Source organism: Oryctolagus cuniculus, chromosome 6 (genome assembly GCF_051225735.1).
Source record: "Oryctolagus cuniculus isolate XC-2025 breed Fujian yellow rabbit chromosome 6, ASM5122573v1, whole genome shotgun sequence".
Classification (NCBI taxonomy): domain Eukaryota; kingdom Metazoa; phylum Chordata; class Mammalia; order Lagomorpha; family Leporidae; genus Oryctolagus; species Oryctolagus cuniculus.
This window is the reverse complement of record NC_142872.1, coordinates 134,632,512-134,658,054: the sequence shown is the minus strand read 5'-3', so window position 1 is coordinate 134,658,054 and position 25,543 is coordinate 134,632,512. Positions and strand designations below refer to the sequence as shown.

At 40.1% G+C, this 25,543-nt stretch overlaps 1 protein-coding gene across 2 annotated transcripts; it reads left to right on the top strand.

Moving 5' to 3' along the window:
- The first annotated feature begins 9,717 nt into the window (after window positions 1-9,717).
- Window positions 9,718-18,815, top strand: TMEM74 (transmembrane protein 74). Of its 2 annotated transcripts, none has more exons than XM_051844769.3 (3): window positions 9,718-9,896; window positions 11,802-12,002; window positions 12,156-18,815. In XM_051844769.3, exon 3 carries the CDS (start codon window positions 12,194-12,196, stop codon window positions 13,109-13,111), a length of 918 nt encoding a protein of 305 aa, XP_051700729.2. In that variant the 5' UTR covers window positions 9,718-9,896; window positions 11,802-12,002; window positions 12,156-12,193; the 3' UTR covers window positions 13,112-18,815. The 2 variants fall into 2 exon arrangements, with proteins under 2 accessions (XP_051700729.2, XP_008254053.2); XM_008255831.5 differs by having other exon boundaries at window positions 9,719-9,896; window positions 11,802-11,843.
- Window positions 18,816-25,543: the final 6,728 nt, after the last annotated feature.

Below are 25,543 nucleotides of genomic sequence, written 5' to 3'. Positions count from 1 at the left end.
GGTGCTCAGTTAGTTGTCGACAATCAGGGAGAACATATGATATTTGTCCCTTTGGGACTGGTTTAATTCACTCAGCATGATGTTTTCCAGATTCCTCCATCTTGTAGCAAATGACCAGGTTTCACTGTTTTTGACTGCTGTATAGTATTCTATAGAGTACATGTCCCATAATTTCTTTATCCAGTCTACTGTTGATGGGCATTTGGGTTGGTTCCAGGTCTTAGCTATTGTGAATTGAGCTGCAATAAACATTAATGTGCAGACAGCTTGTTTGTTTGCCAATTTCATTTCCTTTGTGTAAATTCCAAGGAGTGGGATGGCTGGGTTGAATGGTAGGGTTATATTCAGGTTTCTGAGGAATCTCCAGACTGACTTCCATAGTGGCTTGACCAGTTTGCATTCCCACCAACAGTGGGTTAGTGTCCCTTTTTCCCCACATCCTCGCCAGCATTTATTGTTGGTAGATTTCTGAATGTGAGCCATTCTAACCAGAGTGAGGTGAAACCTCATTGTGGTTTTGATTTGCATTTCCCTGATTGCTCGTGATCGTGAACATTTTTTCATGTGTCTGTTGGCCCTTTGGATTTCCTCTTTTGAAAAATATCCATTGAGGTCCTTGGCCCACCTCTTAAGTGGGTTGTTTGTTTTGATGTTGTGGAGTTTCTTGATTTCTTTGTAGATTCTGGTTATCAACCCTTTATCTGTTGCATAGTTTGCAAATATTTTTCCCCTTTCTGTCGGTTGCCTCTTCACTCTCCTGACTGTATCTTTTGAAGTACAGAAACTTCTCAATTTGATGCAATCCCAAAGTTAATTTTGGCTGTGACTGCCTGTGCCTCCAGGGTCTTTTCCAAGAAGTCTTTGCCAGTGCCTATATCTTGCAGGGTTTCTCCAATGCTCTCTAATAATTTGATGGTGTTGGGTCATAGATTTAAGTCTTTAATCCATGTTGAGTGAATTTTTGTATAAGGTGAAAGGTAGGGGTGTTTCTTCATGATTCTGCATGTGGAAATCCGATTTTCCCAGCACCATTTATTGAATAGACTGTCCTTACTCCAGGGATTGGTTTTGGATCCTTGATCAAATATAATTTGGCTGTAGATGTTTGGATTGATTTCTGGTGTTTCTATTCTGTTCCATTGGTCTATCCATCTGTTTCTGTACCAGTACTATGCTGTTTTGATTACAACTGCCCTGTACTATGCCCTGAAATCTGGTATTGTGATGCCTCCAGCTTTGTTTTTGTTGTAAAAGATTGCTTTAGCTATTCGAGATCTCCTGTGTCTCCGTATGAATTTCAGCATCACTTTTTCCAGATCTGAGAAGAAGGTCTTCGGTATCTTGATTGGTATTGCATTGAATGTATAAATTGCGTTTGGGAGAATGGACACTTTGATGGCAGTTTTTCTCTCTTAGTACCTGAGCTATGTCTTGCCATTCCCTCCTAGCTTGTAGGATTTCTGATGAGAAGTCTGCTGTGAGTCTAATTGGAGATCCTCTGAGAGTAATCTGACGTTTCTCTCTTGCACATTTTAGGATCTTTTCTTTGTGTTTCACTGTGGTGAGTTTAATTACAACGTGTCATGGTGAGGATCTCTTTTGGTCATGTTTATTAGGGGTTCTATGAGCTTCCTGTACTAGGATGTCTCTGTCCTTATCCAAACCTGGGAAATTTTCTGCTAGTATCTCACTAAAAAGGCCTTCTAATCCTTTCTCCCTCTCCATGCCTTCAGGAACTCCTAGAAACCAAATGTTGGTTTTTTTTAATAGTATCCTGAAGATTCCCGACAATATTTTTTAGATTTCTAATTTCCCCTTCTTTCCCTTGGTTTGACTGTGTATTTTCCTGTTCTCTGTCTTCTAAGTCCGATATTCTCTCTTCTTCTTCACCCATTCTGTTTTTAAGGCTCTCTAATGTGTTTGTCATTTGATTTATTGAATTCTTCATTTCATTATGATTTCTCATCATTATCACAGTTTCATGTTCTACTAGTTGTTTCATTTCATTTTGATTCCTCCTTAATATTTCATTTTCATGAGAGAGATTTTCTATCTTGTCCATTAAGGATTTCTGTAGTTCAAGAATTTGTTTTTGAGAACTTCTTAATGTTCTTATCAATTTTTTGAGATCTGCTTCTTGTATTTCTTCTATCTCATCATCTTTATAATCTTGAATTGGGGTGTCTTTTTCATTTGGGGGCATCATAGTGTCTTCCTTGTTCTTGTTACCTCAGTTTCTGCATTTGTTTGGCATTGTGGAGATATGCTTTGGTTTCTTCGCTGTGGTGCTTTTTCTCATTATACTATGACTCTAGATTAAGTGGACTGTCTGCTTTTGATGGATCCTTAGAGACTGTGATGGGTGTGGCCAGAGAGCTCTGTTTGGTTCTTCAGGGTTAAGGGTGTGCCAAAGGTGACTCACCCAGATTGTTCTCTCTGGTGCGCTCGCTCTCTCTCTGTCTCTCTCTCTCTCTCTGACTCAGTTGGGAAGTAATTCCACACAGCTGAGTGGAATTGAGGGTAGTTGATGTATGAAATCTGGTCCCTGTGGGTATTAGTCTACTCTATCCCTGGAACCACACAAAGAGTTTATGCAGCCCTCAGTGTGGTCTTAAATTTCTCCGCAGTCTCTCACCATGTTGCCAAGGTTACCGAGTTTGTGTACTCAGTGAGTTCCCTTGCCCCCCTTCAGATTTTCACAGTCTCAGTTCGTTAGCTCCACACTTTCACTAGGTCCTAATCTCCTGTTATTTCTCCCCACCAGAGTCAGGTTTTTCTGCTTGGCTAATGGAGGGCGCCACTTTACATACATAAAATGGCGCCTGCTCTTTGTCTTGCTTGGCTTTGTAAGGTGAGTGGAGACAGAGGCTAATGTCCGTGCCGGTTCCCCTTATTTATTCGTTTTTTTCTCTCCTCCAGTCAGCCTGGTGAACTTTCCCCAGTGGGGCTTCAGGCCTCGTTCCCTCTAGGCTCTTTCTGCCTTTCCCCACCAATGTCTTGGGTTACCGAGGTTTTTGTCTCACCTCCCCTTCCAGCGCTGGCGCGCAGACTCTGAGGCTCAGTTCCTGCGGCTCGGCTTCCATGCAGTGGGCGACCTTGTTCTCCCTGTAGGTCCTCCGTGTCTCATCCACTAGATCTGGAAGAGTTTCCTCTGCAATTTTTTCCTTAGCTTTTTCCAGAGGCTACAGTAACTCCACTTTCATTAAACTCTTTTCCCGGACTATCGGTGCACGCCCTCACTATTCCACCATCTTTAACAATCCATCTTGTCTTATTCTAATGGCTACTTTCCATATTTGTCTCCCTTATTTATTACATCATCTGGGAATCAACTTTGACCCCTCTGTTCTGAATTAAGTGCTCTTCATGTATTTTTCCATTATATTGCCATTTACCTTATCATAATATGGATAAAATGGTGTCAGACTTGCCTGATAAGTTAACCTCCCTTCCAAAGACTGTAAGATCCCTGGAAGTGGGGATATGTCATTCAATTCACAGTTGTACCTCTAGCACTTGGCAAAGCATCTGTTGACAATTAATACTTGTTGAGTGAATTATTCAAAGTTTGGTGCTGTGATGGTTCAATTAACTGGGTAAAATCTCAAGAAACAGAGATAATGAAAGACAGGAAGAGAGTTAAAAGAATTGAAACACTTTTTTTAGTGAAAAGAAGACCATGATATTATAATATCAGAGAGTGGTCCTATTCCTCAAAATGCCACGTCAAGAGGTGAAAAGTGAGTCATCATGTAAACAAGTTAATGAAAGAGTATTCAAAATACAGAGCAGATGTCAAAAATCCCAAACCAAGAGGGATGAATTAAATAAATAGGTATGTAAGTTGGGAAGGAGGGAGAGCAGGAGAGAAAGTGGAAGAAGAGCACTAAACAATAGAAATGGCACAGCACATACAAGATAATCACAGAATTTTCTACAGATATATTACTAGTAGACAGAAGCTTCCAGCTGTTAATTCTCATTACACCTGATGGGAGGTGCATCTTTCTGGAGATTTACTTTTAAGACACAAGTAGCAAATCAAACATCTACAATAGCTAAGCAGGTAGGAGAACTGAATCTGACACAAGATAAGGAAGAGAACTAATGAAATCCAGAGAGTGTTTGTTCCTGCTATAGAGCATAAAAGCTGTTTAACTCTAGCTGTTAACATACAAAAGTGAAACCCAATGTTTCAGAATCTCCTGCATAATTCAGGAAAAGCAGAAATATAAATAACTTTCTCAAATCTTCATGTTTGTCATACTTGCTAATTTTGTCCTAATGTGTATATGCTATTTGGATCAGAGACAGATTAACATTATGTAATTAAAAGGCAAATAATTATTGTATGGTTGTCTAAACTCAATTTTTACCCTGGGGTGATGCAATGAGAGACCAGATGTCTTCTGCATACAAATTTTGAGTTCTTTATCACAGGTGAAAAATAGAGAAGAATTAATTTTGTCAGCTTATGTACTGAAGCAAGAGAAAATGATTTCCTCTCCCCTTAAAAAGAAAGAAAAATTTTGTTCCATAGACACAAGCATCCTGGGTTCTTCCACTAGGTTTTTTGAATATAAATATATATATCTCCAAAGCCAAATAAGCTCTGGTATCTCCAGCTTTTTTAAGCTAAAAATGTTTAAGATCATAGGCCTTGTTTCCCCTGAAATAGCTACCTGGAGAACACATATCTCTAGAGTTAGAGAAGTCTCTAGCAAAAACTACTCTCATTATTTATGTAGGTATAAATTAACTATTAATGCTTGTTCTTAGCCCCCACATGTATTTTCTCAATATCCCTCACTTTGTGAGATCCTTCTACTTTTGGAATCCCAGTAAAGTTTTTCTGTCCTATAGTGATTTTTATATATTTGCTCCAAATTTTCTAATTATACTCAACAATGGATGAGTCTGATTTACCTAGTCTGCTATTTCCTGAAACAAATATTTCTCATACCTATAACTTTTTGATCCACGCAGTGTTCAACAGATTTTGTATTTTTGAATAAAAATATCTGACTTCTATTGGTATCTGTATTCGCTCGACAGAAATCATGTAGATTGGTTATGGGGTACAGCCTCCTTTAAGAAAAGCTCCTGTTCTCCTGTTCTAAATTTGGCCAAGGTCTTTTTCATAACCTTATTGTCTGTATCCAGTTTCTTTGTTCATTTAAGCAAAATATCTGCTTTTCCACTGCAAGCAACCTTAATAAAAAGAAAGCTTTTAAATTTAATATGACTTTTTTTTGGTCCCTAGCATCTTGTGAATAAACAAGTTCTTCATTACTTCAGAACATAGGGTTTTTCCTTCATTTCTTCTAAAGTTTAGAAGCCCCTGATTAGGGTGCCAAATAATTCATATTCCTGGTACTTTCCCCATTAAATGACTCATCATCTATCTAGTCTACTCTAAAAGTGCCTTTCTTATTTCCCTAGACCCATCTTTTCATGATAACACTACATTTACTAAGGATATTTATTTACAATTAGCCCTTATTATTATTGTTCAACAGAGAAAAAATGTCCCCAGTAATTATTCTAAAACACCGGTTGTTAAAACTCCCTGCAGTACCCTTGATTCACGTGGCAATCTACTGCTCTGAATCTATTTTCCACTGGCTAACTTAGTGCAATGAATGCCCCTTCCATGCCAAAAAATATGTGAAACCATGAAAATGAAATATGAGACACAGGAAAGTTTATTTCAAATCAAAATCATTATTTTTGTATCATCATTTTACTACTGTCAACTGTTTCACAAGTATATGTTGAGAAACTTTTTGCTGATATCTATAAATAGCTTCAAATAAAAGAATATATTGGTTTTCAAGAAGCCTATTTTTCTTAAGATTTATGTATTTACTTGAAAGTTGGAGTTACAGATGGAGAGAGGGAAAGAGAGAGAGAGAGAGAGAGAGAGAGAGAGAGAATCTTCCATCTGGTGGTAATCTTCCCAGATGGCCATAACAGTGAGTAGTAGGCTAGGCCAAAGCCAGGATCCATGAGTGTGTTCACCCAGATCTCTCATGTGGGTGCAAGGGCCCAAACACTTGGACCATATTCTGCTATTTTCCCCAGGCCATTAGCAGGTAGCTGGATTGGAAATGGAGCAGCTGGGATTTGAACTGGCGCTCCTATGGTAAACCAGCATTGCAGACAGCGGCTTTCTCTACTATGCCACAATTCCAGCTCCAGAGTCTACATTTAACCTAGGACAAAAGATCACATAGAAGGGCCAGTGCTATGGCGCAGTGGGTTAATGCCCTGGCCTGAAGCTCCAGTTCGAGACCCAGTTGCTCCACTTCCTATCCAGCTCTCTGCTATGGCCTGGGAAAGCAGTAGAAGACGGCCCACATCCTTGGGCCCCTGGCTTTGGATTGGCGCAGCTCCGGCCATTGCGGCCAATTGGGGAGTGAATCATCAGATGGAAGACCTCTCTCTCTCTGCCTCTTCTCTCTCTGCGTAACTCTGACTTTCAAATATATAAAAAAGATCACATAGAAAGCAGTATAAAATATAGTATACATGAAATAATTCTGTACATGCAAAATGACAGTATAAAAGGAAGTATATTAAGCTATGGGAATGCAATTAGAAGAATATCAAGAAATGGAAGATGTTGAAAAAGAAGGTTCTTTTTTCATATTCATAGCAACGTCATTCTTTTCAAATTTTATGTAAAGTATAGAGATCTAATATATTTCATATAAAAAGATTTAGGAACATAGTGATACTTCCCACTCTACTCTCCCTCCTGCCCATACTCCCAGGTTCTTGATAAATTTTCAGACGTGGACTTGTAGGAGAAAGAGAGAGGATGTTTTCCCAGCAAGTGGTAATTTTTGTAGAGCTTTTCTTTTCAAAAGCTCAGTCAACCTTCATTTATTTCTAACGAATTTTGAAAGAACTGTTATAGTACATTAGCAGTGTTGACTTTTTTAACTGCAAAGAGTATGTAGACAGTTAATTATGCCATATATATGTGTGTGTATCATATATTTATATATGCACTATCATTATATATAATGAAAGAGAATAACATGGATAATCATCTCAAGTCCCAGTTCAGTCTTGTCATCTTCCCTCACTGTACTAGGGAGAAATATTGACCTTCCTGTAGAACTAACAAGATGTTCAACATACAGATGTTGACATTAAGGTGTTTACAATTTCCATTAGAGATTTAAGTACCTAACTGAGAAGGTAAACAACAAAAAATCAAATGCATGGATGATAAATATAAAAAATATTGAAGCTGACAATTCCTAGCAAAGTTCATAGGAGATGGATTTTTTGGGGGCTGGACTGAAAGAAAAGACTTTCATGAGAGATATAAGATAGAATCTGTTCAGTAGGAAAACCACAGATGCTCTCTAGGTGAATGTTTTCTATGCCATTCCTAACAAATGGCTTTTTAAAAATATCCACTCCAGTAATAAAGAATCTACCTCCCAATTAAATCTGGTAGTGCTATCCAGAAATTTCCAGTCCCTGTATACTACAGGTGAGGGCTTCAAACAACTCAGGACCATGGCCATGAGAAATCTTATGTGGTTTTTCCAACACCATCAATATTATCACCTCATTGTGCTTTATCGTGACAAAGATCATGAAGCATTGCTCACCCAAGTATGACAGCAAAGAAATCCAAGCTTTGAATCAAAGAGATTCTTTTTTGCTGATTAATTTTATTTATGTGAAAGAGTTACAGGGAGAGGTCTTCCAGGCGCTGGTTCACTCCCCAGATGGCCGCAAAGGCCGGAGCTGCGCCGATCCGAAGCCAGGAGCCAGGAGCTTCTTCCCGGTCTCCCACGGGGGCCCAAGCACTTGGGCCATCCTCCACTGCTATCCCAGGCCATAGCAGAGAGCTGGATCAGAAAAAGAGCAGCCAAGACTAGAACCGGCGCCCATATGGGATGCTGGCGCTTCAGGCCAGGGCTTTAACTCGCTGCGCCACAGTGCCGGCCTCTCAAAGAGATTCTAATCAGAATCTTGGCTCTTCCAGTTATCAGTTTTCAGACTTTGGGAAAGAAACTACATATTTTCAAAACTCAATTTCTACATTGTAAAATGGGTTCAATAATATCACCTTCCTTTTACAGTCTAGGAATTAAAAATGATAATACATTAGCACTAATAAATACTATTCATACTATTTATTCTGTTTTTGCCCATTTAGCAATGTAGAATTCTTCTATTTTGCAAATTTTTAAACTGTTTGAAGCTAGATTTGTTTCCTTTAAGAGGTCTCTTATTCTGGCCAAATATCCAAATTCTTGCAGTGTCTCCTTATCTGACATGAGCTCAAATGCCTTCTCTTGCTGCTCCTTTTAGAGTATGTAGAACTAACAGCAGAATGCACCCCTTGTCGTGTGGGATGGGGAAATTGGGGAAAGATATCCTTAGTGGAGAACAGTGTTGGGAAAGGAGAAAAAAAAAAACCATAATGCACAGGTCATGATCATTAACAAAGGGGTCAACGGACTGAACTGAAGAGAATCATGGGGGAAAAGACTTTCAAAGAGCTGGATTGTGAAGTCTCCAGAAAAATGACACTACAGATTCCATTCAATGTAAAGGAAAACCAATAGAATCATCATTTTAGGAGACTGATCCATCGCTTGAAAGAAAGCAACCAGGGCATTTGCGTGAGCTACTCACAAGCAGGAAAATATCATAAATACGCTAATTTTCCATTTGCTGTCTTAGAAACAATCAATGACGTAGGATCCCCCAAAAGGAGACACTTGAAAATTAGAGAAGAGTGAATCACAAACTACACACACCTGGCCTTCCAGCTGTTGGCTGCTGGAGTCCACTCTGGGTCAAAGAGGATGATGACCCAAAGAAGTTATGCTTTCCAATCCTGGGAGTCATAACTCAGTAGCTTCAATCTCCAGATTTCCTTTATTCCAGATCCCTTCTCTTCTTGCCTTCTGGTCTTTTTCATTCATTCTTTTAACCCAATATAGTGCTTAGAATCTTTAGGGTTCATATCCAACCCTGACTGAATACTTGTGTGACTTTGGGGGAAATTACGTCTTTGTAATTTAGTTTCTTCTTCTGTGAAAATAAAGATCTTTACAGTACTTTACAAATCGATTGTGACCACTAAATGAGCAAATGGATGTGAAGTGCTTAGAGGAGAGCGTGGCAATGAGTGCCATTTATGCAAATTATTGTGACTTGAGACATTACTATTCATGTTTTAAGAGATAACAGAAACCAGTAAACACAGGGATACGCTGTGAACAGGACTCTGTTCCTACTCAATGGCAGTGTTTCCCCGGATTTTGTGGAAAATTTGGAATCAGATTCCTGGATGCAATTTTAGAAGCTACCGTTCATTGTTTTGTAACCTTGGATGAGTCACTTAGTCCCTCAGAGCCTGTTTCCTCATCTGTAAAATAACGATTACTACGATCCACTTTGAAGGCTTGGTTTTAGTATTAAATAAAATAAAACATGCAAATCGCTTCCCACACAATTGGAATTAAATATACCCTCCTTCCCTCCAGCCCTTCCCCTACAATCTTGTGACCACACCTGAGGCTACGGGACGACAATCTCAGTTTAGAAGCCAGTGCTATGTTCTGAAGTGCCGGGGTGGAATATGTGGGTGTAGCGGGAAGAACAAAATCAAGAAGGTTGAGAGGAAACGGAGACCAGAGATGCAGACACCATCCCTGAACTACATCTCCCGGGATGCTCAGCAAGAGGGAGCGCCCTGCCCTGCCCCGCCCAGCCCCGCACGGCAGGCGCTGCCCACCGGGCGGAGCGGAGCGCGCGGAGGCTACAAGTGCGGTGGCTGGTGATTGAGAGACTTTCCGGGGAGCCGCGCCCGGGTGAGCGCGCGGGGCTCCAGACGTTCTGGGTGGCCGAGGCAGAAGGTGAGTGGCGGAGAGTCGGGTGCGGAGGAGGCGCGCGGTGCAGGAGAGAGCCCGGGAGCCTGGCGGAGCAGGGGCTCCTGTCCCTACTCCGCGCGGAAGGTGCCTGCTTCGCCGCGGTTACTGTGCGGGCACAGCCTGGCTCCGGTGCCTGGGTAGGCTCTGAGTTCGCCTGGAGTGGGTTGATTGATGGCGCGGCGCCCGTGTGGCACACCGCTGGCCGGAGCTTGGGCGCAGGACGCATCCCGAGGTCGGCTCCCCAAGACCAGCCTCGCCCGTGTCACTTAGTTCCTGTGCACATATTAATTTTTTTTTTTTTACACTGATGACCATCAGACTAGGCAAAGTGTTATCTCCTGGCTTTGAGATTATCTGGGTTTTTAAACAGACCTGCATTTGAGAGAGAGAGAGAGAGAGAGAGAGAGAGAAAGGAAAAGAGCTGGTCCCCTGGGATTATCCCTGCTCCAGTGAGGCTAGAAGCCCTGGTTTGCGAGAATGCAAAGGAAATCGACTGTACAGATAATGTGTCTCTGATAGAACAAGCAGAGTCTCTTCTCTTTGAAGAGGGATAGAGGCAGGAGAAAAGAATTAAGCGCCAGTTTCTCCCCTTTTGTTACAAACTGGAAGTCCCCATAAGGGTCTCCTATCGATTTTATCCAAAGTAGTCTAATGTGATGAGTCAGTCGTGCCCAAGGTTAATCAGAGCGCCCTGTGCCTGAGGGAACAGCCAGACGATTTCTCATTTTACTAATTGGTAAAGCCCATTACCATTGGTTCATTCATTCAGGGATCCTTCAGTAGCCGATTGCCCGCATGCTAAGGAAAGCACTGGTTCAGATGTGGTTTTCTTGCACTTAGTGCTTTTTGCTGTTTTAAGTGCCGAGAAACTCCGATAACAGAAGGCAAACGTGTTTGTTTAATTTTTTTTCCCCAAAAATCAAATTGATGTAGAGCAGTAACATGTTGTTTTTTAAGTGAGCTGTCAGGTTGACCAGAAGCTGTGCCTTCCTCTGTGCTGCCAGTGCCTCTTACCAGCTGTTGGAGCTGTGGGTTTTGAAGCATAAAAATCTTCAAGCCAGGGGTTAAAATCAATCATTGCCCTGGATTTCAAAGCACAGTGAAAGGTTCCATTGATTAAAACCCCCAATAGTGATAGTAGGAAGAGGACTTTTATTTCTGGGAAAGATGGCAGAGGCAGAGAAAGAGGAGCAGATGGTTTTGTGCTCAACACAGAGTTCTATCCCAGAAAGGACTCCTGCTGCAGTGGGGGGTGAGGGAGTGTCATGGAAAGAAAGTTCCAGAGGTAACCTTGGAAACAGCTTTGCACCTGTTTGCTTCAACTAAACTCTGGCTGTACAGGGTTATAATTTGACTCCTTGTCAGTTTACTTCTAGTTTGGGTGTGTAAACATTTCTGGATGGTTCATTTTTTGTGCACATTTGTTAACAAACTGCACAGAGGGGAAGGAACTCAGGTCCACTTACAGCTGCATGTGTGTGGAGTGGGCTGGTTCATTGTCCTCTGCAGGGATTACCACAAAGGTGTAGCACACACTGGATCTGTGGATGGGGCAGATTGAAAGCACCGTGGACAGCCATATGGGGTCTTAGAAACACAGGGCCATGGACTTGGCTCCCTGGATGTGTGCATGAGATATAAAGTTAGAAGAAGTGGCTGGTCAAATTGCTGAGTCTTTGCTCCAGTGGTACCCACTGGGAACACGTTCTCGTTTGCTTGTGGGGATTCTCAGAAGCTAATCTGTATTACAGTCTGTTCCCAAGTAAAGAAAGATAAGGTAAACACAATCTACTTGAATTGTTAAGAAGTCTGTGCTTCCCCAAGTCCTCCAGAAATTTAGCAGTCCTGCTAAAAAGGGCGCCTGCCTTTCTCGTTTGTGTCTTTCTGCAGGAAACCCGCCTTCTCCTTTGAAGGATGCTGTCAGAGGAAAGTGTGAGTCCTTGGATAAATTTGGCATGGTGATGGCAGCGGGCTTTCTCCATCGACACTGCTGTGTCCTCCCCGTTCCCTTTCTTTGCTGACCTAAGTTTCTCAGTGTTGACGCCCACGACAAGTCAGATGATTTGCCCTTTTCACACCTCCTGCCTCTAGGTATCTGCTCCCTTGTTTGGCCCTTTTGAGGAGCTGGGGCTCAGGTGCAGACAGCAGTAGCTGCAAAGGAAATGGGAACCTCGGGAGCAGCACTCCTGTCAGTACAGCCTTAGCTTCTGTCAGGTTCTTACCTAACTGTGTTGCTATTGGCAGAACTTCCGGAAGGTGCCGGGGATGTCTGACTAGCTCCCATGGAGCTCCACTGCCTTGCTAGGAAGCGCAGCCAGACAGATCTGAGCAATGCCATGGACTGGAGTTCAGCAGGGCCTCCTGGTGACCCAGCAGATGTAGCAGCCACAAGAGCTGCTCTCTGCTGCCAGAGACACTGCACATCTGCACCAAGAGCGGCTGGGATGGAAGGGTCTAGACTTAGCCCCTCTCAGGCATCCCCTCCCCCCTCTCAGCAAGACAGTGCTGCTCTGCCAGACTCTTTCTCACCAGGACCTTTTGACTTGGGGAGCAGCCAAATAACAGCAGAACGGAAAGTCTGCAACTGCTGCAGCCAGGAATTAGAAACTTCTTTTACTTATGTAGATGAGAATGTCAACTTGGAGCAGCGGAATCAGAGGTCTCCTTCAGCAAAAAGAAGTAGTCATCCCGGAGACCTTGGCTGGGGAAATCCAAATGACTGGTCCCAAGAGGCTGCCATATCCCTGATATCTGAAGATGAAGATGACACAAGTTCGGAAGCTATGTCTTCAGGGAAGTCGGTAGACTATGGTTTTATCAGCGCCATCTTGTTCTTGGTCACTGGCATCTTGCTGGTGATCATCTCTTACATTGTGCCACGGGAGGTGACTGTGGATCCCAACACGGTGGCTGCCCGGGAGATGGAGCGCTTAGAGAAGGAGAGTGCAAGGCTGGGGGCTCACCTGGACCGCTGTGTCATCGCTGGGCTCTGCCTCCTCACTCTGGGGGGCGTCGTTCTGTCCTGTCTGCTGATGATGTCTATGTGGAAGGGGGAGCTCTATCGTCGCAACAGGTTTGCTTCTTCCAAAGAATCTGCAAAACTCTACGGTTCTTTCAACTTCAGGATGAAAACCAGCACTAATGAAAATACCCTGGAACTGTCCTTGGTGGAGGAGGATGCTCTCGCTGTACAGAATTAATTCTGGTTGTGAATTTCTGGAGAGTCTGCCTTGACATTTTTGTAAAGAAAAAAGAAAATCCCTTTTTTTAAATAACAATGCAGTTTATTTATTTATGTATTTATTTCACAAACCAATAGCCAGTAAGTGGTTTTGTTCTTCGTGTATCTTCTCTTTAGAAGAAAAGCCATGTAAGATGCTGGAGAAACCACAACCAGCTACAGCAATGCTTCTAAAGAACTAAAGACTAATCTCTAATGGCCATGAGTTTGTACTTCTATCACAAAATTTTTCTGACAGTCCAATGTACAAATGATTTCTTTTAAATGAATATGGGGGTATTCTTTGGATCCCTGGAGGTCCTAAACATTGTGGGATCAGTCAGTAATCTATTTTGTGAAAAATAGCTTAAGTATTAATCACATAATAAGGCTCATATTTAATTCTCCAAGGTGCTTATCCATTTTCTTGCTCAATTTTTCTGCCCGTGATTTGGCTAAACACTAAAATACAGAGTTTTTAATTTGAATATTTTGAAGCTTGAGGATGTTGATATTTTTAAAGAAGGCTGTTAAGAATATTATATTTAAAACTATTCCTGTATTCAGAAATGGTAATCAAGTCTTTAGGATAAAATTTCTATTAAAAGAAAATTATATAAATCATTATAAGACAAATATGAATTTAATCTACAAATTAGTGCCAGATATCTGCCAGTGTCACATGCCCGTTTTCTAAATGAAGCCAAAACCAGTTGTTGATAGTAATTTCACTTTCTGTTTGTGGGTTTGCCTTTATCCTAGTTACCAGTCTCTGCTGAGAGACAAAGCATGAAACTTTTAAAATATATTTCCAGACAGCCAATCATCTTGGCAGGCTGAGTCATGATGGACTCTGGCAAGCTCCCAGGTTATGTGGTATTTTCCTTGTTTGGAGAAAACCTTGGGTACAGCTGCAGCTAGACTGTAGGGAGCTGTGCCTAGTACACTGCATTGCTTGTTCTAGGCCAGGCAACAAGCTGATGCCTTGGATGGCAGCAGTCCTTACACCCATGGCCAAAGCGTTAGGATGGGAAGAGAGAGACAGGAAGACATTACACACACTGATTCAGTGGGTACTGCTGTCTTCATTGTTCACCAAAACTCACCTGTCTTGCCCAGTAGTCTAGGTATCATTCTCAGCACCTTACATTCAGGCCCTCAGGAGCTATCTGCTTGTGCTGCATAAAGTACAAACTCATTCTGTGCAAGAATGATCACAACTGAGCAGGGCAAGACACGTGCCCAGTGCACACATTGACATACCACCTTGGTATTGGCAGTAGATCAGGAAGGGTGTAGGGGATGCAAACTCAGAAATGTCTTGTTATCTTTGAGGTGTTCCCAACCTTCTTCTACAGGAGTTATTTTAACTTCCATTCCTGTGTTATGAGGATCAGTGAGGTCGTTCGTAAAGAGGATTAGAGGTGGCAGTTGGAATAGGGATAAGAAAGTGGGTGAAAAGTGATTTCTTTGTAGATTTTAAAACCTAACACCTGAGGCTTGTATTGTTACTGGGACTGTGGAATACATGGGTGATTTTGGCTGGCAAAGTGTCTTAGTCACGACAGGTATGTAAAGAATTAAAGGTAAAACTCAGAAATTGTATGCTCATCAGAGGAAGCTACACATAGCCCAGTTTCCTTACCCTACAGAATAATATTGACTTCCTGCTTCAGAAAGAATTGGGTCCATATAAAAGATTGTTCTTTGCTATTGATGGTTTTCCATGTTTTTGATCAAACCTTTGTTTTGCTTTGACTCTAATGTCATGATTCGTGCTGTACATACCTTTCCAGAATGTGTGTGTTAGATGAGTTATCTGATATTAGCCTGCTCGAGGATCCACGTTGGGTGGTGTTGAAGCAAGAAGGGAATGATCTGTTACTGCTTGGCGAAGTCAGTGGGTCTGAGCTGTATTCTTTTAAAGTACATTTTAAAAACAATTTTAAAAAAATATATGTTTTTTCATAGAAACCAAGTGAGATCAGCTGAATTTTTTTTGATGAAACTGATTAATTAGCCAAATGACAGGCTATAAAGAATTAATGTACAGCCCAATTTTCAATTGATGAAGGAGAATGAACCTCAGAATCAAATGTTACGAAGTCTGTTCAGTTCTTTAAAATTAATGAAAATGGAGAAAAAGCCGAAGGTTTTATATGTATGTATTTAATGAACCTTGCAATGCTACCAAATTATAAAAGTGTGATATAAAACTAACATTTAAAAATTCCATTGAGGAAAAGAAAATATTCTGGGGGGTCGTGAGATTGGGTGAGAACTGGCAAGTCAGAATGCATTTGCTCTTTTCTGAGGATTCTGTACAATTTTACACTTTTCTCTAGAATTTAGAATTGCAATTTGGTAAGTAAATGGTTATTTCAACAACATTACTTAAACCTGCCTATTTAGAAAGTACAACTCTTAAGGGTCTCCATCTATGAGGGTGGATAATTACACCCAAAGGGACCAATTCAGAATATTATCTGAATGACCCTTTAATGCTGTGGTAACATAATTCAGATAATTGCCTTAATTAACTCTCTCCCATGTATTTGGTTTGTATAGCTTTTGTCCACCCCATCACTGCCTAAATTTGAGATGAAAATTACTTAAATTTAAAATGGTGGTAATAAATGCAAAGAAAAGGCCTGAATTGCACACTGTTATTACTAATCTGATAAGGAGTGTTCAGAGCTGTGGAAGTACCTTGGCAGGAGCAGAGGACAAATGGTAGAGACTTCGTTGGTCTTGGATCCTTCATGCAGATTTATAACCCTAGATCTATCAACATCATGCCAGTTGTGAACTCTGATAGTTTTCACTGCTAGACCTAGAAAAGCAAAACTTTTTTTCAGAGTTCATAGGTCTTTAGCTTATTTACCTGGTTTTAGACCATCTGTACTCAAGAGTTATATTCTTCATCTTAATGAAAAGGCAGCCCTTCTTTCAGGAGTATGGGCCAATGGAATGAGTATCAGATCTACTATTGAGATCTACACACCACTAATGGACAGATTAAGCCTCCTAATGTCTTTACCAAACTGTTTCTTTTTAGTGCACCTTAAACTCATGTGGAGAAGTTTGTAAAGAGTTTTCTTTGCAATGCCATGCATCCTTTCTAGCCTTTTGAGCACCTGAAGCAGACCATATAGCACGATGTCCTCTGGCCCCTCATACAGAGGGTGGCTTCCCATTGCACAGCTGACCTACAGTTTAGAAAAGGGCAAGACTGCTTGGAACCATGAAGTCCTTGGTGGTTGTGCATATGACTGATAAATCCTTTGATTCTGTATTACTTGCCTTGATACACATGCTTTGCTGAATTTTTAAAATACATCCCTCCCCAGTACTTATCTATTTTAGGGAATCAATTGGGTCAATGTTGGAAGACATCCTTTTTTAAAAAATATATATTTATTTTAAAATTTTTAAAATATATATTTATTTTTATTTATTTGAAAGGAAAAAAAGAGATAAAGAGGGAGAGAGAGATCTCCCATGTGCTAATTCACACTCTAAATGCCCACAATAACCTGGAGCCCAGAACTCAATCTGGGTCTTTGATGTTAGTGGCAGGGACTCACTACTTGAGCCATTGCCTGCTGCCTTCCAGGGTGTGCATTAGCAGGAATTCAGACTAAGAGGCAGAGCCAGAACCTGAAACCAGGCACTCTTACATAGGGTGCAGACAACTCAAGTGGTGTCTAAACAGCTCTGCCAAACACCAACCCCTGAGGTGCAATTTGAAGTGGAGGCAGCTCTACCAACTTTATTTGTGCCTTTCCTTTGCCCCACCGGGGTAAGCTTAAATGAGTGAGGACCATACCAGTTGAATATCAAGAATCAAAGATCTGAACCCAAGTGGCTCTACCTTTTTTACTTCTTTGCAACAGATAGAAATTCTAAGAGGAACATTGAGCAAGTGTGATGTTAGCCACATGCAAAGGCTTACTGGTAGTAATTATCCAAAATTAAAGAAAAAGCACTCTATTTATCAGGAGAATTATTTTTTTAAGCTGAAGGTCAGATTCAATCACAGTAATTAATGCTACCATAAAAGCATGGTTTGACAACAAAGATTCATACCCTTTGTCAGATGTTCAACTACTTCAGTAAGATTTAATGTATCAACTAGATTCCACTGTGATACAGGAGTAACAGAGATCCTTACAGTTCTCTGTAATGGGTTTAACCTTTCCCAGAATTGGGCATAAAGAATGACTGTAGTGATAAGAATTGTAATGAAGTCTTACTGGCTTTTTCCCGGCATAAAAGAGTGCATAAGAAAGAGAAGTAACACATAGTTGTCTTTCAGCTGATTCTCAGCTATATCCTTTTATGGTTCATCATATTCTACAAGATTCTCTCCTTCCAACTTTTATGGACATACAACTTGGGAAATAATTTTCCTGGCAAGTGCATCAACACTGTAAAAAGTAAAATGTTATTTTAAACACGTAAGATGGACTTGAAAAACATGTGACTTACACTTGAGAGTGTACTTGTGGTTTATGTTTGTTACTGTACAAGTTGTGGTGCACTCAAGTCTGTGTATATTTTAGGAGTATATTTTATAGCTAACAACTTTAATATCCAAAGCAATTGTTAGAATAATTTTCTTATAGGAATTTGGCATGCCTTAATGTGGACTTTATGAACAAGAGAAGTCTTTCACAGGTCATGAATGAAGAATTTGGAATCAGCCTCAGAATGAGATGCTATAATTACATAAATCTGGTCTGGTTGTTCAGCATCCCACAAATGTTTATTGATTTATTTTTTAACCTTTCAGTGTCAGGGTTATAAGAGTGTGGCATATTTAGAAATTATCTAGACATGAATTATTATTTTATTTCATAGAAATATGGTCAGTTCATCCCCTTGCTCCAAGTTTTAATAACTCTCCTGTATTTTAGGAACAGCCAGTCTTATTTTCCCCCTGGCATCTTTATGCTTCCTAGTCACACTCCATGCAAATGTGTAAGAAAGCAAAGCTAGGTTATTACTACATAGAGTATTTACAGCTTTTACTGTGGTTCTCATTGTGTTTTTAATATTACTTTTCTTGCCAAACAAAAATAATTTGATGTTGATGAAGTGTTTTTTGATATTATAAAGGGCAATTTTTAAGCTTTTGAGCTCTTTCCTATGGAATTTGATGCCTTGTATGTTAATAGTAAGTGTGTCATATTTTAAAAATTAAAACTTATTTATCAAGCTATTTTATTGCCTTTAACTTTTATTTAATTTTAAATTTCTGATGATGATTTGGTCTTTTAAAATTATAGTTGAAATTTTCAGTCCAAAGAAATTAAAATTAATATTAACCACCCATTCAAGTGTAACATTGTTTTTCCTATTGTATCATTAAATAATATAAACTATGCTTTGTATTTTTATTTTTTACTTTATATGAAATATTTATTTGAATTTCTCTAAATTACTCAGTATTGAACTTAGAATGTGAATTCATAACATGGAAAAATAGGTGCATAGGTATTTTAAAAACACCTAAAAATCTAGAAGCATTAGGTGAGAAACTATGAATCAGCTTATGTGTCTACTCTTAGTGTAATTTTGAGCTCCAATTTCAATTCATCACAATTTTTTTAAAATATTTATTTTTAACTTGTAAGGCAGAGTTACAGAGAGAGAGGGAGAGAGAGAGAGAGAGAGAGAGAGATCTTCCATCCACTGGTTCACTCCCTAAATGGCTACAATGGCCAGGGCTGGTCCAGATGGAACCCAGGAGCTTCTTCCAGGTCTCCCATATGGGTTCAGGGACCAAGGACTTGGGCTATCCTCTGCTGCTAACCCAGGCACATTAGCAACGAGCTGGATCAGAAGTGGAACAGCCGGGACTCAAATTGGTGCCCATATGGGATGCTTCGCTGCAGGCAGTGGCTTAACCCACTGTGCCACAATGCTGGCCCTGTACAATTGATATTATTAAGTGGAATTTTATCCTTATTCTGTTTGAGTGCTGTCAAGGTTAAAAATTCTAGAGCCAGTTGGAACTGGGGCCCTATTTATTGTTCCACCTTTTAAAAACAAAAAATCAGGGGCCAGTGCTGTGGCGTAGCAGGAAAAAGCTGCCGCCTGAAGTGCCGGCATCCCATATGGGCACCAGTTTGAGAATGCATTTCCAATCAAGTTCTATGCTATGGCCTGGGAAAGCAGTAGAAGATGGCCCAAGTGTTTGAGCCCCTGCTCCCACCTGGGAGACCCAGAAGAAGCTCCTGGCTCCTGGTTTCAGTTTGGCCCACCACCCACCCTTGTGGCCATTTGGGGAGTGAACTAGCAAATGGAAGATTCTCTCTCTCTCTCTCTCTCTCTCTCTCCCCCTCCCTCCCTCCCTCTCTGTCCTTCTCTCTCCCTCTCTCCCTGACTGCCTCTGCCTCTGTAGCTATGCCTTTCAAATAAATAAATAAATAAATATTTTAAAAATCAATCAAGATGAGTATTCACTATAAAGGAAGTAAACCTAGTCTTCCTTCTAAATATTTTTTGCTAGAAGGGCTTCTAGGTTTTGTTAATCACCTCAAGGCACTCAGAATGGGCTGGGTAGTGCTGCTCTACAATCTTGCTCTAAGACTCTTGGGAGTCTGCAGGTTTACTCTCAGGGACCCTGCCTGGTGCAGCTACCTTTTCCAGTGTTGCTGGTTGCTAAGCTAGAAGGAAAAAGAGTCTGAAAAGTCTCAAACTGGCCTGGCACTTCCTCACAACTTACTAACCAGGACTAGTTACATAGTACCTCTGTAGCCAGAAATGCAGTTCCATCATGTGCCTTGAAGTGGGCTAGACTTTGATGAAATAGCACTAAAATTTACAATAACTTCTAAGGTCTTTGTTTTGTTCAAGCCCATTATTTATCAATGAATATAAAAATCCTTGTATTCTCTAAAGATCACTTGATTAGTTTAATAGTTTTGTGCCGGAAACAAAAATTCTTCTAAAGAGTCTCTATAAAGGCATAACGTAACAGTTCTTTACTAAAAATCCTTAAAGAGAGAAAGTATCACATTTTATCTTGATAATATGTTTATCATTTTATTGTTATGTTTTATTATAAAATTTCAGAGATTAAACCAACACATATACTTTTGGTGAATGGAATTTGTACTTTGTCTCACCTAATTCTCACCATGTTTATATAAGGCAAGTTTAATCTGCATTTAACAATGAACAACAGATGCTAAAGGATGTTAAATGACTAGCCAAAGGTGAAAAACTAACAAGCAGTAGAGAAAGAATTAAGACCTAGCATTTCTTTAATAAAAATTTATTCAGGGTTAGAAGGAATAGTGCTACTTTTCTTCCAAAAAATTGTTACTCATTTTATTTTGTATTTATTATTTTCTAAAACAAACTAAGTAATATTACTTGAGAAGTAAGAGATCTTTCTTTAGTAGAATCATACCAAATTTTGTGTTTTTTTAGATAATAGTGTGGTTTCTCAAACTAAAGAACCAAATTGAAACTTTAAAAACTCAGAGCTGTCCTATTCACCCACCCCAACCCTCAACTGAGATTCAGATAAGCCTATACTGACACTTTTCCCTGGAGCCCCAAAGAATGTTAGTTACTCCTCTATGTGCTCAACGGAGAACCTACTGATGAAAGTCATAATTGTGTGCTTAGTATGTGATAGGCATACAGTTTTTATGTACAGTGTCTTGCTTAATTTTCACAGTCCAGGGTATATTAGAGCCTTCAGAATCTGCTAAGTCAATGCCTTGAAGTTTCAATGTTTGTTCTTCTGCACTTGTCAAGTTGTGCAAGCCATAATTTCTTCATCTGCACAATAAGGACAATGCTGTTTGCCTTACAGGATGCTCACAAAACTTAAAGAAGAAAAATGAGAGGAAGTTTGGCTGTCCCCAAATTCTATTTGGTGTTCCATCATTTGATCCACTATTATCTTAAGTGAGATGCTTCATAATAGTAGAATCTGAATTTTTTGTGTACTTGCTATCATATGTTCCTGTTGATTACTACTGATTATCCTATTATCCTGTTGATTGTCCTATAATTCTGTTGATTGATGAAAAACTGAATTGGACCAACTGGAGATAAATATTCATGATAAAAATAACCTTTGTTCCTTTACTCCCCCTCCTCTTCTTTCTCTAGTTTCTTATTCTCCTTTTCTCTCCCTCTCTTTTCTTCCCTCTTCCTCTCTCTCTTCCCTCTCCTTCCCTTCTTCCTCCTCCTGCTGCTGCTGCTCCTTTTTCATCATCATCATCAACATCATACTTCATTGTCATGTGGAAACTGTTCATTTGTACTTCTCTTGCCTCCACCATCATTGATATTCCCTTCAAAAATGAGATTTATGTTTCCCTTCATAAGTCTGAAAACTTGGAGAAGTGCCTTTTGCTTAATTGCATGGTGTGGATGTGTGAAGACTTCGTACCACAAATCCAGACCTTGAAGAGTGACAGCTCCAATCATCAGCATACTACGTGACAGAAAATTCATTTATCTGTTGAGTAGAAGAGTATTAGCCATAGAAAAATCCAACAAACACTGAAAATCTTTTAGATTCATACTATTAAAACACAATATTAGTGAAAACTGTAGCAACTGACTATTCTTCACTGCTATTTGTCTAGATGGCAGAGTCCATGGCTTATATTTAATTTATCTTTGACTTTTCTTTAGCTTTGCCTACATTCTGTCAAAGTAGCAAAATCTGTTCAGGAACGCAAGTGATATTAAGAATAATTGCTAAAAAATTGAATTCATTTTCCCTTGACACTTAAATGACGTTGTCATTCATGCCCCCTGCTACTGAGTGCACCCTCAGCAATGAAACTGGGACTTCAGAGTAAGAAATGGGTAGAGCCAGATCCTACCTTAAATCACACCTTAAGTGGCATGGAGTTTGTGGTTATGAAAACAATGAAAGGGAGCTGGAAGAGAGAATTGGTAGACCCTAAACAGTCAGAGATGGGGCTGAGGGAAATAGTGATAAAAGTTCACTAGTGAGGCAGTATTATGTCAAAAATCACACTAAAGGCACAGCATTTTGCATAATTTCAAAAGAGCACTGTTAAGCTGAGAAAGAGAATTCATATAATCAAGAAGCAAGCAAATTCATACTGATGGCAGGATAGTTAGAATGTGGTTATTGTCACAGAAAACCAATGGAAAGCAAGCAGCATGGAAGTCAGAGTTTCTAAGGGAATTTCTTTGACAGAGAAGCCATTAGCTTTTGACTACTTGAGATTTAAAAAACAACACTTGGGATTCCAGACTGACTAGTAGGAAGCAGGTCAGAAAACTTTTATAATCTGCAGAGTGTCTGCTCCTGAGTATCCAATTTAGATGTGACCAAAGAGAATAAAACACAAGGAACAAACCCACAGAAACTTGAACAAAAGCCTTGGAGAACGGTGGACAAGTGAGCTCCTTCTAGAGCTCAAAACAGGGTCCAGTGTAGGAGTTACTGCACCTCTGTGGCAGGACCGCATGATACCTGCCCTACAGTTTCAGTATTGTGGTTACCATACCCCTGTTCCATGGCTGTAATTTATTTGAGGTATAGCTTATCATTTGTTTATACTTTGTCAGGCGAGGACCACAAGAAGAAATATCCCCAACCTTATGAAGGATGATTGTACATTTGGAGCTCTTGGATTTGAACTGAAACCAAGAGCTAGAGAGAGGTCTTTGTGTCATCCTCCTTGGGTGTAGGAAGGGATAGGCTATCCCAGTTCCCTTGTGTAGAGTCATTGCTAGAGAACAGCGCCCTTAGCAAGGACATTTCCCAGCTCACTTTTCATCTAGGTGAGGTCAAAAGACTGATGTGCACCATAGGAATGGGAGCAAAGTTCTGTGCTTCACTTCCTGTCTGAAGTGATTAGGAAACTGGTACACCTTTACTTATTTCCCCCCATTCTGGCTCCTGGATGAAGCTATCTAGAAAGAATAGAAGCCACATGGAGATAGCAAATCCTCCTTCAGGCAGAGGTGAGGCTGTCTGCTTCCCACTTATTCAGAACGTAACCTGATGTAGAGATTCAGTCATCTGTAACATTTGGCTTGCAAGGGACTCTGCTTGTCAGCATGTCACTAACAGTGAGAAAAGGAGACAAGGTGGAAGATTCGTGGGAGCTGATCACCTTCAGTTGTCTAGCATGCATCAGTTGGGAAATATAGACCAGATCAGAAGCCGAGGGGGCCTCAAACCTGGTCACACCAAAATGGGATTGCAGGAATCCCAGGGAGCATATTAACCACTCTGCTAAATCTCTCCATCCTTCTTCGGTATTGCTAATCTAATCGTTTTTTATTTAATTAGTACTTTAATGAAAATTCCCATTTTAATTCCCATTTTTAGGAATTTTTTTAAACTTAGGATGTATTCATGAAAATGTTGAATTTGATCTTTAAAAAAATTACCGGGGCTGGCGCTGTGGTGCAGGGGGTTTAAGTCCCAGCCTGTAGCACTGGCAGTATCCCATATGAGTGCTGGTTCAAGTCCGGCTGCTCCACTTCTGATCCTGCTCCCTGCTAATGTGCCTGGGAAAGCAGCAGAGTATGGCTCAAGTCCTTAGGTCCCTTTATCACATGGGAGACCTGGAAGAAGATCCTGGCTCCTGGCTTCAGATGGGCTCAGCTCGGCCATTGTGGCCATTTGGGAAATGAACCAGTAGATGGAAGAGTCTGTAACACTGCCTTACAAATAAATAACTAAATCTTTTAAAAAAGAAACTTACTTAAGTTTAAAGCTTATAAGTGGTGAAGTCAGGTCTGACACAAAAATCCATATTTTTCAATCTATAATGGGCTATCATTTACTTCTATGGATCTTTTCAGTTGAACTGCCCTTCCTTCCCTTTGCCAAAGCCAACCTAATGGGTGATTACTATATCATTATTGATCTCTCTTCTTTAAATGATGATCACTTTTAGTATCTGTGTTCCACAGTTTATTCACTGTAGATTGCCTTATATTGATTACTAATTGTTTCACATAAGACTCTTTCCAAATAGACGTTAAACTCTAGGACAAGGACTCTCTTTTTTCATCACAATATCTCTCTCAACGATAACTTGCACTATCTATTCGCACTATCTCGAATTGTGCCAAATGTAAGCCACTCTGGCCACAGTGCTAACTTAGCCTCTTACTCTGATTTTGATATACTAGAAAATAACTGAAGGCAGGAAAAACTCTCTAGAGGAGAATTACAAGTTGATTGAAGTTAGAAAATATGATCCAAAGGAAAACATTAAAAAAATGAGTTCCACTTAGAGAACTAAAGGCTAAGGCATTACAACAAAATTTACTAGATTATAATAGTTAATGTAAAGAACGGTTAATATACACAATTATATAGAGACATATTATTAATATGAGTTAATATTCCTCACTCTAATGAGGAATCAAAGATTCAAATTAATGTTATCATTTTTACCATTAAATTAAGAATATTTGCCTCCTTTTCAGAGCTATATTTGATGTTGCTCTGAAAGATATTCTCTGATACATTACTTCAGAGAAACATCAATTAATGCATTTCTTTTTGGAATATCATTTAACAGCATGTACCTGAAGTATTCAAAATATTCTTTTTCCCAAGGATCCTATTTCTAAAAAAATTATGAGATATCAAAGACATAATAAAAAAGATTAGTTACAAACACATTTACTACTGATTTAGATTTAAAAAATGGAATACTGAAAACAACTTATGGCTCAACAATAGGGGGATTGCTGACTGGGGGGGAGCCATAAAATGAATTGCTGTAAAGGCATTAAATGTAATTTTCAGAAACTTGTAAGGATATGAAGAAATGCTCATAAAGTGACATTAAGTGGAGAAACTTTCTCAAATATAATATCACCCTGATTATGTGCTATATATGTGACTTGTGTGTTACTTAAAACCAGCTATGTGCCGGCCGCAGCACGCTGGCCGCGGTGGCCATTGGAGGGTGAACCAACAGCAAAGGAAGACCTTTCTCTCTGTCTCTCTCACTGTCCACTCTGCCTGTCAAAAAAAAAAAAAAAAAAAAAAAAAAAACAAACAGCTGGAAATACATTAAAATGTAAATGGTACTGGAACCATTGGAACTGGGCGGGCATTTCCGCATAGTGGGTTAACTCTGCCTGCAACACCAGCATCCTATATGGGTGTCAGTCATGTCCACTTCTGATCAAGCTCCCTGCTCATGTGCATGGGAAAGCAGTGGAAGATGGCCCAAGTCCTCAGGCCCCTGCACCCTTGTAGGAGACCCGGAAGTCCTGGCCCCTAGCTCCAACCTGGCCAGTTCCAGCCATTGCAGACATTTGAGGAGTGAACCAATGGACAGAAGATCTCTCTCTGTCTCTCCCTCTCTCTCTGTAACTCTACCTTTCCAATAAATAAATAATTTCTTTTTAAATGGAGTGGGATATT